The 16406-nt window shown below is 35.3% G+C and overlaps 2 protein-coding genes and 2 long non-coding RNA genes across 4 annotated transcripts; 2 read left to right on the top strand and 2 right to left on the bottom strand.

Annotated features, from left to right (window-relative positions):
- Positions 1 to 4877: 4877 nt before the first annotated feature.
- Positions 4878 to 6446, bottom strand: LOC111469486 (fasciclin-like arabinogalactan protein 4). The gene has a single exon (XM_023114772.1). The coding sequence runs from the start codon at positions 6327 to 6329 to the stop codon at positions 5064 to 5066; it is 1266 nt and encodes a 421-aa protein (XP_022970540.1). The 5' UTR covers positions 6330 to 6446; the 3' UTR covers positions 4878 to 5063.
- Positions 6447 to 8933: 2487 nt separating this feature from the next.
- LOC111469523 lies at positions 8934 to 10198 on the top strand. The gene is made up of 3 exons (XR_002714880.1): positions 8934 to 9064; positions 9814 to 9840; positions 9924 to 10198. It is a non-coding gene; the product is annotated as an uncharacterized LOC111469523 (long non-coding RNA).
- Positions 10199 to 11363: 1165 nt separating this feature from the next.
- Positions 11364 to 12114, top strand: LOC111469524. Its single transcript, XR_002714881.1, has 3 exons — positions 11364 to 11468; positions 11680 to 11712; positions 11795 to 12114. It is a non-coding gene; the product is annotated as an uncharacterized LOC111469524 (long non-coding RNA).
- Positions 12115 to 12253: 139 nt separating this feature from the next.
- Positions 12254 to 14378, bottom strand: LOC111469516 (outer envelope pore protein 16, chloroplastic). The gene is made up of 6 exons (XM_023114814.1): positions 14100 to 14378; positions 13946 to 13997; positions 13830 to 13861; positions 13627 to 13660; positions 13342 to 13409; positions 12254 to 12679 (listed from the first exon to the last, which is right to left on the bottom strand). Exons 1-6 carry the CDS (start codon positions 14211 to 14213, stop codon positions 12539 to 12541), a joined length of 441 nt encoding a protein of 146 aa, XP_022970582.1. The 5' UTR covers positions 14214 to 14378; the 3' UTR covers positions 12254 to 12538.
- Positions 14379 to 16406: the final 2028 nt, after the last annotated feature.

The following is a 16406-nucleotide window of genomic DNA, read 5'->3' as shown; positions in this document are numbered from 1 at the left end:
TCTTAGTCATCATATTCTCAGGATTGTTCTCATTGGAAGATTGGCTTTATTGTTGGTTTTGTTGGATGACTTGTTTGTTGTATGAAGACACAACATGTGTTGTATGATTGTTTGACATGTACTATGTTTCCTAAGATTGGCCTTATGTCCCCTACATGTGTTGTGTTGTATGATTGTTTGAAATGTACTATGTTATGTTTATGCTATGATATATGTGATGTTGCGTACAAGTTCTCTTATCAGTAATACCATGATATGATTATGTTATCGATGTTGTATGATGCATGAACCTCCATGTGCCACCCTATGTAAACTATGTTAATAACTATGCCTTATGCCTATGAGACATTATAAAACCATGTATATTAGTCATGAATAATATGACAAGTATCATGTTTGTATGTATCATAGGAGTGTTATGTCAAGAAAAGAATAGAGGTATAACTATCATTATAAGTATATACGATGTTTGATGTTATAGGATCTCACACATTTTGTATATCATGTGCAATAGAAAACTATGTATATTCTCTATGATATTATGTGAGACCTTTCCCTCTGTGGCATCTAGTAGCGTGAGCTTGTACTAGCTTGATTAGCCAGACTTAGATCTACGTATGTAAGTCCACTTGGTGGGTCCATGTGAGCGCGTGTCGGTCGTGTATATGAAAGTACTACACATCCAACCGTGTATGAACTAGAAGGCAGAGTCGAAAAACCATAATGTTTTTATGAAAAGATAGGTCACATCATGATTACTTGTGTCTGCATTTCTCAACTTCAACATATGGGCTACTTAGTCTTTTTAAATACTCAAGTCATATACTACGATAAGGTACCCCTTGTACGGATGACGATATCACTGTGAAAGGCATGAAAGAGAGAAGTTGGGGTAGTTGCTTCAAGCTGCATGATTAACTTTGAAGTTCTTATGATTGGGTCAATGAAAGGAAGAACCATAGTTTTATATCATTAAGATCACTCTCATTCAAATGTTGACTATTTCATGTTGTGTCAATACGGGTAAATGACCCGGCACACAAAATTATGTTTACTCCCGCTAGTGCTAAAATGCCCCCCTAGCTGTCAATTCTTTCTACTCGAGTTATATGCTATTAAAGTTGTTGATGCATGAAGGAACATGAAGGAGGGACCAAGGTGGATTAGGGGTTAGTTAAAAGGGAGGGACCCACTTGGATTGTGTTGGATTTCACCTCATGTTAGGGACAAAATTGATAGCTTCAAAGATTGAAGGACCACAATACTTTGTTATCCATTCCCTTTTCCTTTCTTTTTGGTCCCTCATTTCTTTCTAAATTTCAAATTTTACCATTAATTTAGTCAACTATATTCTCATGATGCCCCCTCTCCATTTTGACTCACAATACTATATTTTCATGCATTTTTACTCTACTTTATCGTCCCGACAAAAATTGGATGTATATTATTCCTTTACACACGGCCTACATAGGTATGCATGGACCCACCAGGCAAGCATATGCGTACTTCCTGGCTTGCTCTTTAGCTAGCCCATGTTTACGAAACCATAGAGGGAAAGGAGCATGCATAATATCATGGAAAAACATAGATATTGTAATGTATGTGTCCATACTCATCATGATGAGGTTATCTTGATGCATATGACATACAAAATGCATAAGGTCTCGTAGTATCAATTCATGTTATATACCTATGATCCAAGTGGTACCTCCCTTCTTTTCATAACGTAATGTCCCATGAGACATGCATGCATAACATTTGTCTTATATTCCGTAATCAACATACCTGGCTTTCTAATATCTCATAGAGTGAGGGAACGTATTACATATCTTACATGGCATGGCATGACATAAAGAGGATCATACATCATACAACGTCAATAACATAACATAATCGTTACATGACATACTTTATAACATAGCATAGACATAACATCATATACATTAAGTAACTATAAAATCACTACACGTGCAAAACAATGGGACAGAACCTAAATGGAGCAACCTGAGCCAAATAGTTGATTGACATTATGCGTATCTGTTCATAATAAGAGATAAAAGTCATGAAATGTTTACAAACTGATCTGTGTGTGACTGAACTCAATTATAATATGTATTCTACAAAATGGGTTTAATTCAAAATCCTAAATTCTAAAATATTGTTCAAGTTTTTTTTAATGTAAAAAATATTTTGTTCAAAATACATATGAGAATGAATCTTCAAACAAGTGTGAATTATCCAAAGTTACGAAAACAAAAAACTTAGGTTATTATAGTAAAACTGAGAAAAATATCTCTGGCTCGATTTGGATTCAGTTGTTTAAGTTGACTTGTTTTAACCATTTTAAACTATCTCAAATCCGTCTGTGATATAATTAGAATCTGAAAAATATCATAACTTAGAATTGATCTTGGAATAGTAAGTGATGATTAGGCTCTAAGCTCGATATAAATGACTTAGAGATTAGATTGAAGCACAATCAGGCTGAGCTTAACGGACAATCAGCTAAGGAAAACTTAGGAACATCAACTTAGGCCAAAAGGGTAAGTGAGGTTCATTCTTTTGGAATGCCTAAGGGCTAGGTTGGACGCACACACCATATTATTATATGCACGTCTTTTTTTTTATTGATTTTTCATAATGTGCGTGTGTGTGCTAGCCCACAGTTGAGCCTAGATGGTACGTTAACGAGGACATCTAGTGGGTTCATGCAGATGTGGGTAAACCGTGCAAAGAAGTACTATGCATCCATTCTTACCCGGAAAAAAAATAGAGTTCAAAAAATAGTCAAGAAAGCTAGGTTCCATTAGCATGAAACATGTTGCATATGATTGCATCTTTCAATCCGAACAATAGAATCACTTACTGAGTATTTAAGTAGAGGCAAAAATTTCATGTACGGATAACGATATAATAATAATAATAATAATAATAATAAAATAATAATGTGATGGCATATAATTGCATCCAATGCACATGCTTCGTGATTTTGCATCCCATCTCCGACCACCATGTCCCTATCTCCTATAATCATCATCAATTTAATACAAATAATTAACCTAATAAATTTAGCATTGAGTCGACCGAACAGTGAACCAAGCTAAGAGTACTGTCATCGTACACTAATTAGGGAGGAGAACGAATCATTTTTTATAAGGGTATGAAAATCTCTCCTTAATAAATGCATTTTAAAATTGTGAGACTGACAATAATACATAACGAGCCAAAGCGAACAATATATGCTAATGATGAACTTGAATTTTATTATAAATAATATCTGAGCTATATACCGACTGATGGACTATCGAAAACGTTAGACTCTAAGGAGGGTAAATTGTTGAAAATTTATATAATATAATAAAATTCTAATGGTTAGATCTTGAGCGTTGATCTTGTGAGGTCAAAGAGAATAAAACGTCAAGTTGGGTTAAATCAGAACCGTCCGTGAGGGTGAACCCAGATAATATCATGCTGTCATCCACTTTAGGTTATGGTGGGGCCATTCACGTGTGATTGAATAGACTTAGTTCATGTGATGAGACATTTCGTAGACTATTTTGAAATTTATATTTATTATAAATAAATTAATTAAATTAATTTTTTGTATGCTAAAAAATAAAGAATCAGAATTTCAATATTAATGACCCTAGAAGTTGTGAAATCAATGTGACATTAATTTTACATTTTCCAAAATTAATTATTTTTCTAAATTTTGATTGGATAAAATAAATAATTTCAATTAACCCTACACTTTTAATAAATGGTTATAAAACATTGATATTTATTTATTTATTTATTTATTTATTTATTTTATTTTTTTAAGGGTCGAGTGTATTTTTTTTAGATTTTTTTAAGTTTCGAAAATATTATTAAAATTTTTAAAAATTTGAGTAATTTTAGATAAATGTACTGTTTAAGGATAATTTTATCAATTTAGCCAAAAATGAACCACTAAACAACTCAACCCTGAATCACCTATCGAACCGAACAGAACACCTAACAACTCGACTCTGAATCGCCAACTAATCCGAACAAAATACTTAATGACTCAACCCTAAATCATCAACAAAAGCGAACAGAACTCGTAATGGCTCAACCCTAAATCACCAACCGAACCAAATAGAACACTTAACAACTCAACCCTGAATCATTAACCAAACCAAACGAAACATGTAACAGCTCAACCCTAATTCAACAACCGAACCAAATAGAATACCTAACGACTCAACCCTGAATCACCGACCGAATCAAACAAAATACCTAATGACTCAACCGTGAATCACCAACTGAACGAAACAGAACACCTAACAACTCAACCCTGAATCAGTAACTGAACCTAACAGAATACTTAACAACTCAACCCTGAATCACCAAGCGAACCAAATAGAACTCCTAACAACTCAACCCTAAATCACCAACCGAATCCAACTCAACTCTAAATCACCAATCGAACCGAATAGCACACCTAACGACTTAACCCTGAATTACCAATCGAACCAAACCGAACCTCCAACTCAACCAGTATACATCTTAAAAGGAGAGTAAATGATTGACTCGGGTTGACTTAAATTTCCTACAACTTTGCTTAAATTATTAGAAATTTTTTAAGAAGAGTGTGTTGATTTATGGAGATAATCTTCCATCTTAATAGCTAATTCATTAAAATCAAATTGTAACAAGATCATATCGCACGTCATATTTCGAATCTTGTTCTAAATCGAAATATGAATGACAATTACCTGAGCTCATCTCTGGAGATTGGCTGTGGAGATTAGAGCCATGAAATCTCTGTTTTGGAAGAAAGGATCTGAGCCATAGGCAAGGAAATCCCCTGTTCTTCCATCATTTTTGCTTCTAAGAAATCTGCAAATCCGAAATTGAAACAAACCCAGATCCCCAAAATCATTATCAACTCTTTTAATTTACACCAAGACAGCCATGGAAATCAACAGAACAGTTGCAGGAACAGGAAAATTGGCCGCTGATAAAATGGGAGAAAGAAGAAGAAGAAGACCCGCAACATGAAAGCAATTATCACGGGGAAAAATCAATCAAATATTATACTACTGAATTAAATACAATGCTATACAACAACTACAGAGAGCAATGAAGAAATTCAGCCCGCTATTAGCGACGGCAACAGATCGGATTTCCTCACCATACCCAGGTGGAGATGAAAGATGCAATGGCGGCCCAGTGGATTCCGGCGACATAGCCATTGAATCCGGCGGCTGAGCACTGGACACAATTTCATTACCAGGCTGGGTTGTCATCATCGGACTATTCCCGAAAATCTCCCTCGGTAATAACACCTCCGAAACCCCAAAAATAGCGACCGGATTCTGATCGATCACCGTCTGAGTCACCGATGCTTGAACAATCCCTGTATTGATCCCAACCGAGCCATTCACTCGCGAAATGTTGAGCGTGAAGCTACCAGCGCCCATGTCCTCGGTGGCCAGAGTCGGCTGTACAGGGTTCACAATGGATTCCAAAGATCCAAGAGGGTAATAAGAATGAAGCACGTGAAATTTCAACACAACCGCCTTCTTATCCGCCGACAGAGACTGGAGGCTCACTGTCCCCGGAAGGTCGGAAAACGCCGTGTCAGTGGGAACAAAAAGCGTAATCCCAGCGCCGCCTTCATCGGCCTCAAACTCCTCAACGACCCCAGAAGCAGAGAGCATGGAGGCAGCGACATTAAAATTATGACCATCGATCAAAGCCCTAGTGATATTCAACCCCAACGGCGGGCGAGTCTCGGAGGCCATGAGATCAAATCCGTAGGGGACAAGGAGAGCATTAACGGCGAAGATACTGACATTGTAGGGGAGATTCTTGAGTAGAGTGAGAACAGTAGCATTGGAGGAGGAGAAAGGAACAGGGGAATGGAGTGAGACGATGCCGTCGAGAGGGTTGCGAGTGATGTTGAGGGAGCCGAAATCGCTGGTGGCACGGCCGGTTGTTTGGAAGAGAGTGGTAACGAGCTTGCCCGAAGGGGAGATGTGACGGAGGTCGTAAGGGGAGAGGTATTGGAGGAGGACGTGGTAGCGGAGGAGATCGGCGAGGGAGGATGGAGGGATGCGGCGGGTGAGATCGGAGGAGGCGTCGAGGTAGGAGTTGGGGACGGCGAGGAGAGTGAGGGAGGTGCGGTGGTTGAGATCTGAGAGAATGGAGGAGGCGGAGAGAAGGGCGGCGAAATGGGAGAGGTCGGGGAAGGGGGAGAGGAGGGAAGAGATGTTTAGGGCAAGGATTGGGGAAGGAGAAGAGGACAGGAGGAGGAAATAGAGGAAAAGGATAGGGGTAAAATGGGAAATGCGAGTGCCCATTTTCCCTTCTGTGAAGAGGAAGACTGAGAGGAGAGAAGACGTGAAGGGTAATGGCGAAGAGCTTTTCAGACAAACGAAGCTGAAGGCTTGGGGAGTGAGAGCGTGTGGTGGCGGAGTATCAATGACGATGCGGATATTTGTTTTTTTTTTATTTATTTAATAAGCCTTAAAAAATATTTAATATCCCTCTCATTAATATTCCAAAATATTTCTTTTTTTTTTTCAATATAATTTTAATAAAAACCCTCAAATGTGAGATTCCATCTCGATGGAGAGGAGAACGAATCATTCCTTATAAGAGTGTGGAGACATCTCCCTAACAGACACGTTGTAAAACCGTGAAGGTGACGGTGATACATAACGAGTCAAAGCGGACAACATACGAGTTATAAAATCAAAACCATAGGCTAACAGCACTATGTAACGGGTCAAAGCGCGTGGGTTGTTACAAGAGAATCTCTCCATTCTTGTTAGTTTGCTTTAAATGACATTGTTGTTGAACTTAGAGTAAGTAATAAAATTGAGTGACATTATCGTATTTATGGGCGTTACCAATTTAGTAAGGATTTCAACGCCATAATTTATGTTAGTCAATGAATTAATAAAGACAAATTTTCATTTGCTCATTGAGTTCTACCATAAAAGACATTCAACTCCCCGAATTAGAGCTCACGTAATCCACCTTTCTTTTCTACCAAATTTTGGACTACGTTTTCAAAGTTGAATGTTGCGAAAGTATAACAGTTCAAGCCCACCGCTAGTAGATATTGTCTGCTTTAGCCCATTACGTATCATCGTCAACCTTACAATTTAAACACGTCTGCTAAAAAGAAGTTTTCCCACCTTTATAAGGAATGTTTTATTCAATCTCACAACCCACCCCTCTTAGAGGCTCAGTGTCATCGTTGGCACACCGCTCGGTATCTAACTCTAATACTGTTTGTAATAGCTCAAGCCCACCACTAACAAATATTATCCGTTTTAATCCATTATGTATCATCGTTAGTCTTACCCTTTTAAAATAAACGAGGCCTCAAATTAAGAAGGCCTTCAAATTACTTCCACTTTGGACTCTTTTTCTTAGCTCATCTTTGTGGCTTATTTAATCCTATTTTAGTTTGGGCCTTAAAAAGGCACTCACATGATGAGCCCTTTTACATGTATTTTAAGCTTATTGTTGAGGCCCATATGTCTCGGCTCGATGACACCGTCGAATGCACCAGCTACAACTAACGTGAGGAATAGATTCATGTATAGCATTAAATAGGAAGTCGCCAAATAAACCAGCTACACCTAATATGAAGAATAGATTCCTGAGGACGTTGTGCTCAACCTGGAATCCAATCATAAAGTTGAAAGTACCCGAGATTCCTAGAGGCATACCGTTAAAAAACCTTCATTGACCAATTGAGTAGATCGAAACAATAGCAGCAATTTGATCCAATCTCGTTAATTTATACATATATTTCATGCCACCTTAAGATATACATAAATTCATTTTAGGATAAGTTTAAAAACATGAAATAAAATAAATAATGCAAGTTGAATTTAATATATATATGTTTGGTGGATCCTCCAATAATATATGTAATATTAGAAGAATCCAGAAGTTCAACCCATTCTTACAATTTTTACAAAAGAAAATTATTTATTATTGAATTAGTAAATACATGGATGACGTGGTTAATAAATATTGATTTTAAATAAATTTAATTTTATAAAAACACATTGGGAATTGTTTTAATATATAGTTTCCATTTTTTTAATACAACTTCTATTAAAAAATTATAAAACATTTTAAATAAATTTAATAATATTTCATTAACAAAAAATATAATATAATATTTTATATTATTTTTAAAAATATAAATTTTAATATTACAACATGTTAATAAATAAATAAAAATAGAATGAAATTGAGATATATAAATAAGAATATAATCCCGTTCCTAAGATGGGAGATAATTTTATTTTCATCTCTCTCCTTCTAAATTTAAACGGAGATTTCTGACCTTATTTAAGGTAAGTTTCCAAGAAATGTCAACCGGCCGACCTTATAAATTAAATAGTTGAAATTTTCTTCCTAATAAATGAAATGTCAAAATTAATTTGACGTGTACACAAACTATATCGTATATATATATATATATATATATATATATATATATATATATATATATATATATATATATATATATATATATATATATATATATAAAAGATAAAATGTTGACGTGGACATTTATTTATGTATGGTGGAGGGCGATATTCATGCCGTTTCCCATACATTGAATTTATTAAATTTAATTTATTTTTGTCAACCATCTAAATCATTTAATTTGTTGACTAAAAATATTACATTTTTATGATAAATAAAATAATTTCTTTAAAAAAAAATATCATTTTAGCCTCTAATTTATTTTATTATTTTAAATATTAACATTTAATTTTAAAATAAAAAATAAAACAAAGTTTTATGACAATTACTATGATAGTTTCTCATTTTTATCGCTGAGAGGCTGAGTCGTACACGTGTAGGGTGGAGATTGAATGATTTTGGGCCAGAAGATCCTATAAGAAGAGAAGGAGATGTAGACTCAAAAAACACAGCAAATTCCATTCCATAAAATTTGATTCGAAGTTGAGAAATATTTACAGTGCGAAAGAGAAATGGCTTCTGGCTGCAACTGTGGTGATAACTGCTCCTGTGGAGACAGCTGCAACTGTCAATCCGGGTACAAATTTACTTCTTTTTCGTTTTAGATCGTTAAAAAGCTCGATTAATTTTGCATAGGTCGAGTAGGGTTTGAACAAATAACTCGAATTATCGTTCGTTCGAGCGTAGCTAAGATACCTATTACCATCCTAAATGTCGTTAGTTTGTTTTAAAAGAAATAAACGGTTGATTTTTAAGGAGGATGTTATCACCAACTTTGGAAACAAGTATTGAAAAAACTCGATTAGCTCGATTAAATTTGCATATGTTAGAGCTGAGTTTGAACAAATAACTCGAATTATTGCTAGTTCGAGCATAGCTAAACTCTGACTACCATCCCAAATATCGATGATTTTGACCCTAAACTAAAAAAAAACTTGATTTCTCGGACCAACCAACCAACGAATTTATTCTAAGAGAAATATTCTTTTACCCAATTGGGTAAATGATCGATTTTTAAAGAATATGTTATCACTAACTTTAGAAACACGAATTGAAAAAATTTGATAAGCTACGTCGAGCTGGGTTTAAACAAATAACTCGAGGTTTTAAAACGCATCTACTAAGGAGAAGCTTTCACACTCTAATAAATAATGTTTCCATTGGAGAGAATCTTCGAGTTTTTAGCCCTTTCGTTAAGATTTAGGGAGAATCTTCGAGTCAGTTTAGCCCTTTCGTTAAGATACAGTTTTAAAATTGTTGATGCATAATCTTTATGTGTACGTATATACGATATTTTTCATTAAAACGTGTTCGTAATCTATGCAGAACCATCACAGCCATCATCCTGAAGAAGTAAGTGATAATTTTGAGTAGTTTTCTTTTAGAAACATCATACAAGCATCAAGAAATTGAACTTACAAACATAAACTATGCAGGGGTGGGTGCAGCTGTGGGAGTGGCTGCTCATGTGACCCATGCAACTGCTAAGTGAACAAAATGCCCAAACGACAACAACAAAGCTTCTTATCCATAGAATAAACAGAATTTGGTGTTCTTTGTCTTGTTCTTTTTCTTGAAATGTGTAGTGTGAAGTGAAGTGTGTGATGTTGCTTTGTTGTGGGTGGGCATTTGGGGTTCATATCAGATCATCAAAGTTTCTATGTGTGTTTGAATTTATGTTTTATATCAATATTTGTTTCGTGTCGTAGCATTCGTGTTCTTTTAACTTCCTGTCTCTCGTTTTTTTGTCTCTTAATCCGTTTATGAATTTAGTTTTTGTAGTTTCAAGTTGTGGGACGAGTTAAATTTGTCTTTATTGTTCGTTACTTATTTTTCTATAGAAGGCTTTTAACATTCGTTACCAATTTAAACATAACTCAACTAGATAAAAACATTTACATTCTTGACGAAAATATCAAAAGTTTTTTGAATTCTCGATTATTGGGTTAGGGAATGCAAACACATGCAACATAATGAAACATATCATTTAAAATCGTATTCTCTTATGTGGCCTTTAGTTCGGAGAAGTTGAATGTGTATTACCTTTCTACACACGACTCATATGTGCAAGTATGGACCCCACTAGGAGGGCTCTCACACCCCTTGGGCCTACTAGTCTAGCTAGCTCCTCTAGGCTGTAGTCCAACACCCGAAGGTACAACGACTGTCGTGCACCATGTCAAGCATGTGGGTTATTTCAATCTCGTAGTGTCTGCATCTGTACTCATAATAAATGGGAAGTATTTCGATGCATATAAACATACAATTACGTCGAAGTCCCCATACTTTTCATTATAAATAAATCATCTTTCATTCCTCACAAATTACACTCGTTAATATGCATACATAAATCATTTGAATACATATCATACCATGTCATAACGTGTCATTGCCAAACATATTCATAATACATTGTGGCATCTCATAACATAACATGAATTGACACTCAACGTTATTTTAGCGTATCATAAAGCAATACATATCATTTCATTAGACATTAAATATATCACAAATATGACACGTTCAAGACTACTAGGAATTTTCTTAGAGTAATTTTATGTTTTGTGATATATTACTTATATCAATAAGCTTGTTTTGCTTAGAATAATTTTATGTTTTGTGACGTTCTTAGGAATTTTCCTAAAATACATGTAAATGAAAACAAAACGTGTTAGAAAAGCTCGTGTTTGACCTGGAGAGATGTTAATTCGTTTTTATAATCGATAATAACTAATAATGGAGAGGGTTTCCATCTTATGACTTTGGGAATTATTTAAATTAAAGAAAGAGGTTCATAGGAAATAACGAAGTGTAGGTAGGAACCGTCCACGTGTACGGTGGATAATCACCACCAATTGGGTCCTGAAGAGCTCTATATAAACAGGAAAATTTTGATACTCAAAAACCAGAAAAACAATGGCTTCTGGCTGCAAATGTGGTGATAATTGCTCCTGTGGAGATAGCTGCAATTGCCTCTCTGGGTCTCTCTCTCTCTCTATATATATATATTTTTTTACGTAGAACGAGCGAAATTTTACATTTTAACTTTTTATTATATGCATAGTCGTTCGTTCATATAATTTTAAACGAGCAAATTAAAGAGAAACAAGAATGCGATTGGGTTCGTTGTTTCTTTTTCGCTTCGTGATTCAAATATATAATCATCCTCTTCTTTGTTTTTTATCTTTACAGGACTGTCAAAGAGACCACCTCCCTAATCAACATGTACATAAATAGTTATGCGTTAAATTATGAATGAAAATAGAACGATAGTAATAGAAATTTTTTTGTTTGGTATCGTGTGCAGGAACGACGGGTGCGACTGCTGCGACTGCTGCGACAGCAGCTGCTCGTGTGACGGGTGTGGCTGCTGCTGATGAGCGAGCTAGATGGAGAGGAGATGGATAAAGCCCTTAAACAACAAAGCTTGTGAAATGGAATAAAGTTACCGATCAATATGCAAAGTTCATCTGTTTTTGCTTCCTTTTTTTGTACTTTGTTTGAGTCTATGATGGCTGCTTGAAATCTAGTGTGAAGAATTATATAAGTGCTTTGTTGTGGGCTGTAGGTGCCTTGTTTTATATCAAGATTGAGTTTGAATAACTTGAACTTACGAAGTCAAACCTATATTTAGATCATCGGTTTTGTAGCTCGACGATGAACAATCCCAAGTTATATATACGTCGACGTTGTCCACGAAGTCTAAATTTTTCATAACAGACTTGTTCGCTAGATTAGAACAAGTGCCACAAATTAACATCATTCTAAACGTCACTTTCTTAAAAGTTTAAGCATAAATTTGTTCGGTAAAACATTAAACTAAACTACGATTACAGCCTCAACAACATGTGGCTCTGATTGATGAAGAAAGAAGATATTTCTACCACTATCTTATCTTTTTCCTTAATGTTTTTAAGGCTGCAACTCTACGAGAGACAAGTTATTCTGCAAAAAAACTGAAAAGGTTTGAATAGACTGAACATGATTCCATCGTCTTCAATCACCATACCTTCTTCTAAAGGGGCATGAAAGTGCCTGGAAACCTCGGCGCTCAAGTAAGGTAGTTTATGAACTCTGCTGCAGTCGCAACAGCCCCTCCTGTAATTGCATCGATAACGATTTTGTCCCGGTTGCTGTTGCTTGCTGCCGATACCATAGCCCCCGTCAAAGCACCTCCAATCATTGCATTTTTCTGAAACAAGCTCAAACATTTAGATCCCGAGACAAACAACCTATTGGTGATATGCCCAATTAGAAACCATAGCAGACTACATGTAACAGTTCAAGCCTAAACTACTGCTAGCCGATATTGTCCTCTTTAGACTTTCCCTTCGAGATTCCCCTCAAAGTTTTTAAAAGGCGTTTGCTAGGGAGAGGTTTTCACACCCTTATAGAGAATGCTTCATTCTCTCACATTCAACCCCCTTTCAGGACCCAATGTAACATCAATGACGTCACTCGTGTTCTAGGGCATTACAATATCTGGTAACAGGGGGAATTCTTGTTTGAAATAATACAGACAACTAAGACCCCAGTTCTACAACCAGAAAGAAACATTGATTCTCTTGCTGTAAAGATATAGTCATTTTAATCAGAGGACTATTGTAAGTAACATTGATAATATATCTAGGATCTCGAGAAATTTTGTTTCTGGGTTGTTTGCATTTTCTTCTCCAATCTAGGATCAATACATTCTACAAGGTGAACCAACAATCCAGAACAGTGATGAGAGGCAGAAAATCAAACAGAACTTCGAAAATATTCCCAAATAAACACGGAGAACTGGAAGCAAAATCTAACAGAATTACTTGAACTTGATTTAAAAGATGACTTTGAGTTTATGGCAAAACATACCCAATCTCTTCTGCCGCGAATCCTTTCTACCCCATACTCCATACCGACGTAAACTCCGGCCACGGTTCCTGCGTCCAAACATAAAAAAATCCTTTACCCATCTTTTCAAATGAAATATCACCATTGTTTCTGAAATTATAGCCAGATTTTATAATCTCATAAGCTTAACTTCCAAGAACAATGAACCAAATGCAAAATCTTATCAAATTGGCTGAGGTTTACAGATGCTGAAACTCATCCACTAAGCTAAGTACTTCATTGAGGAGTAATGCGATCTATACTTACCCCAGTATGCACCTTCTTTACACATTTTCTTCAACTGCAATAGAAGCTAAGATGTATTAGGCGAATAGATCAAAAGACCATAAAGAATCTATCTGTTTCCTAATTACGCACTTTATGAACATTCTCAGAATGAAAATTTCAGCAATCAAAAGCCATAAACAACCAGACTCCACAAATTGAGACACGAAGCAAGAGACACTAACCGTGTTTTCAAAATTGTGACTAGAAATCGTTCCTGAAAAAACAAAACAACGCCATAAATCACTGCATAAAAAGGAGGAAACCAATTTCTAACGACATGATACGCATCAACCAAAACCTTTTCTAACGACATGATACGCATCCTCGGCAGCCGCTCGGGTAGCCGCGACCTTGAAAGAAGCAACAGAACAGAACGCATTTAGATTATAGACGGAGCAAACGAAGAACAGAAAGAAAAATTAAGAAAAAAAAAAAAAAAAAGAGAGACATACGGATCCGATCTTCAAGAAGCCATCAACGGTGAGGTTGAGGAAGGGATTGCCCATGTCGATGACGACGTCGACCTTGGGCGTGGATAAGGAACCGACGAAGCCGGTGCGAGGCATGGTGTTGTTCTACAGACTGTGTGAGAGCGAGGGGATTGAATGTGGAGGATGGCGCTGAATGGATCCTTGAAGCTACAGAACAAGGAATTTGCCGCTCCAGATGGTTTGATTTTGTTGGGAGTGATTTTGTACTTGAATTTGGATTTTTCTTCTGTTCACCGTTGATTTGGCCTTTTTGTTGCGTGCCCCAAGGCGACACCTCCGACCCCGCCACTCTTGGCCGTTGGATGTTTCCTCATCCCATTACAATTTTCAGCCGTCCATATCTTTCCTTCCATTACAATTTTAGTATACCACTTTTATTTTTTTATTTTTTTATTTAAAATTATATCTAGACAAAAATATATATATATATATATGATTTGGGCGTAGTCAGAGATGTTCACGAGGTAGAGCGTGGACGGGGAATACCCTTTTCCAATCTTCTATGAAATTCTCTATTTATTTTTGTAGGGACTCGGTCGAGACGTGAACTTGAGTGAGAACAAGAACAAATAATATAGCCTTTGTCTCTGACATCATTTAGCTAATTAAGAAAAATTAACTCGAGTCGAGAAATTGAGTTAGGATAAGAACAAATAATATTGTCTCTGATCCCATTTAGCTAATGGGGAAAAATCAATTTGAGTCGAGACGAGAAATTGAGCTAGGATAAGAACAAATAATACTACCCTCGCCTCTTACCTCATTTAGATAATTAGGAAAAATCAATTCCGATCGAGATTAGAAATTGAGCTAGGATAAGAATAAATAATATAAGTATTTATTTAATTTTTTAAATTTATAAAATATTTTATAAATCTTTAAAATTTTAATTCAAGAATTTATTTAAAATTAAAAAAAAAATTGAAAACACATTTAAAAATTTAGAATTTTTTAATTAAAAAAATATATAAGTGAGAAGATTCGATTAAGATTAAATAAAAATTAGGTTAAAATTTTAAAAAATTAGAATAAGAAATAAAAATTAAAAGAAGATTCTTTCTTATATGTTGGAGTGATTTCACAAATATTCCTTTCTTAACATATGGGACTTCGTTCATGAAAGTTGGTTGAAAATATTTAATAAGAAATAAATAATAAAATTAAAAACTTAAAAAAAAATAAAAAACAATATTAATAGTAAATATTTAATTAATTATTCTTTTCCGTGGCTCAACTACCAATTTTTAATTAATATAAGAATGGTCGAGGTGTTCAAAAACACGATCGTTTAAATTATGAACTTATTTGAATTAGATTTATTCAAATAAATCAAAATTTAATAGATTTGGTTCCTTTTAAGTTGAGTTGAAACGAACAAACCTGAATTTATGATTAATTTTAAGATATATATTTTTATTCACGATACAATCATATACATACTTAGCCTAAAGGGGCAAAATTCTTCCTGGAAGAGTTGTCGCCGTAGAAGCCAAGAATACAAACTAAGTTGGCTATCAATCGGTCTTAGTTTGCTATTCTCATATGTGAAAGTTTGAACTCGACCTATTAAAAGGAAATACCTGTTGGATGATAAAAGTCTCACATCGGCTAATTTAAGGAATGATCATGAGTTTATAAGTGAGGAATACTAACTCCATTGGTATGAGGCCTTTTGGGGAAGCCCAAAGTAAAGCCATGAGAGCTTATGCTCAAAGTGGACAATATCATATCATTGTGGAGAGTCGTGTTCATCTAACATGGTATCAGAGCCATGCCCTAAACTTAGCCATGCCAATAGACATAGTCGAGCATCCAATTGGGGTTTCCGTGGAGAATATTGTTGAGGCATCGACAATCCAATTCCACAGAAGCTTAGAAGGAACTGTATAGAATGAAAATCTCACGAGATATATATATATATATATATATATATATATAATTTTTTATAATTTGATTCGTAGTAAATATTGTATTCAATAAAAAAATATAACGGTAAATTCCTGACAGATGAACTCGGTAAAACAAGCACTAAAAAAAGTCACTTTTTGAACAAGGTAAATTTGCTTCTCCCGAACCTTTATAAATTAGCTTCTTTCTTCTTCCAAGTTATCATAAGAAACCACCATTTTTCAAAAACACTATCCCTTTTCTGCGTCTAGTTTGGATGCTCCTATTCTCAACAAGTTTCTGATTAGGATCGTGGAACTCTAGCTCGAGAAGGAAGTAATTTGGTCATTGTCGGGTCATTATTCTTCATCCAACCATCAA

The sequence above is a fragment of the Cucurbita maxima genome, unplaced genomic scaffold, assembly GCF_002738345.1.
Source record: "Cucurbita maxima cultivar Rimu unplaced genomic scaffold, Cmax_1.0 Cma_Scf00040, whole genome shotgun sequence".
Classification (NCBI taxonomy): Eukaryota; Viridiplantae; Streptophyta; class Magnoliopsida; order Cucurbitales; family Cucurbitaceae; genus Cucurbita; species Cucurbita maxima.
Note: the sequence above shows the minus strand (reverse complement) of the source record. Positions and strands in the feature narration are given on the sequence as shown.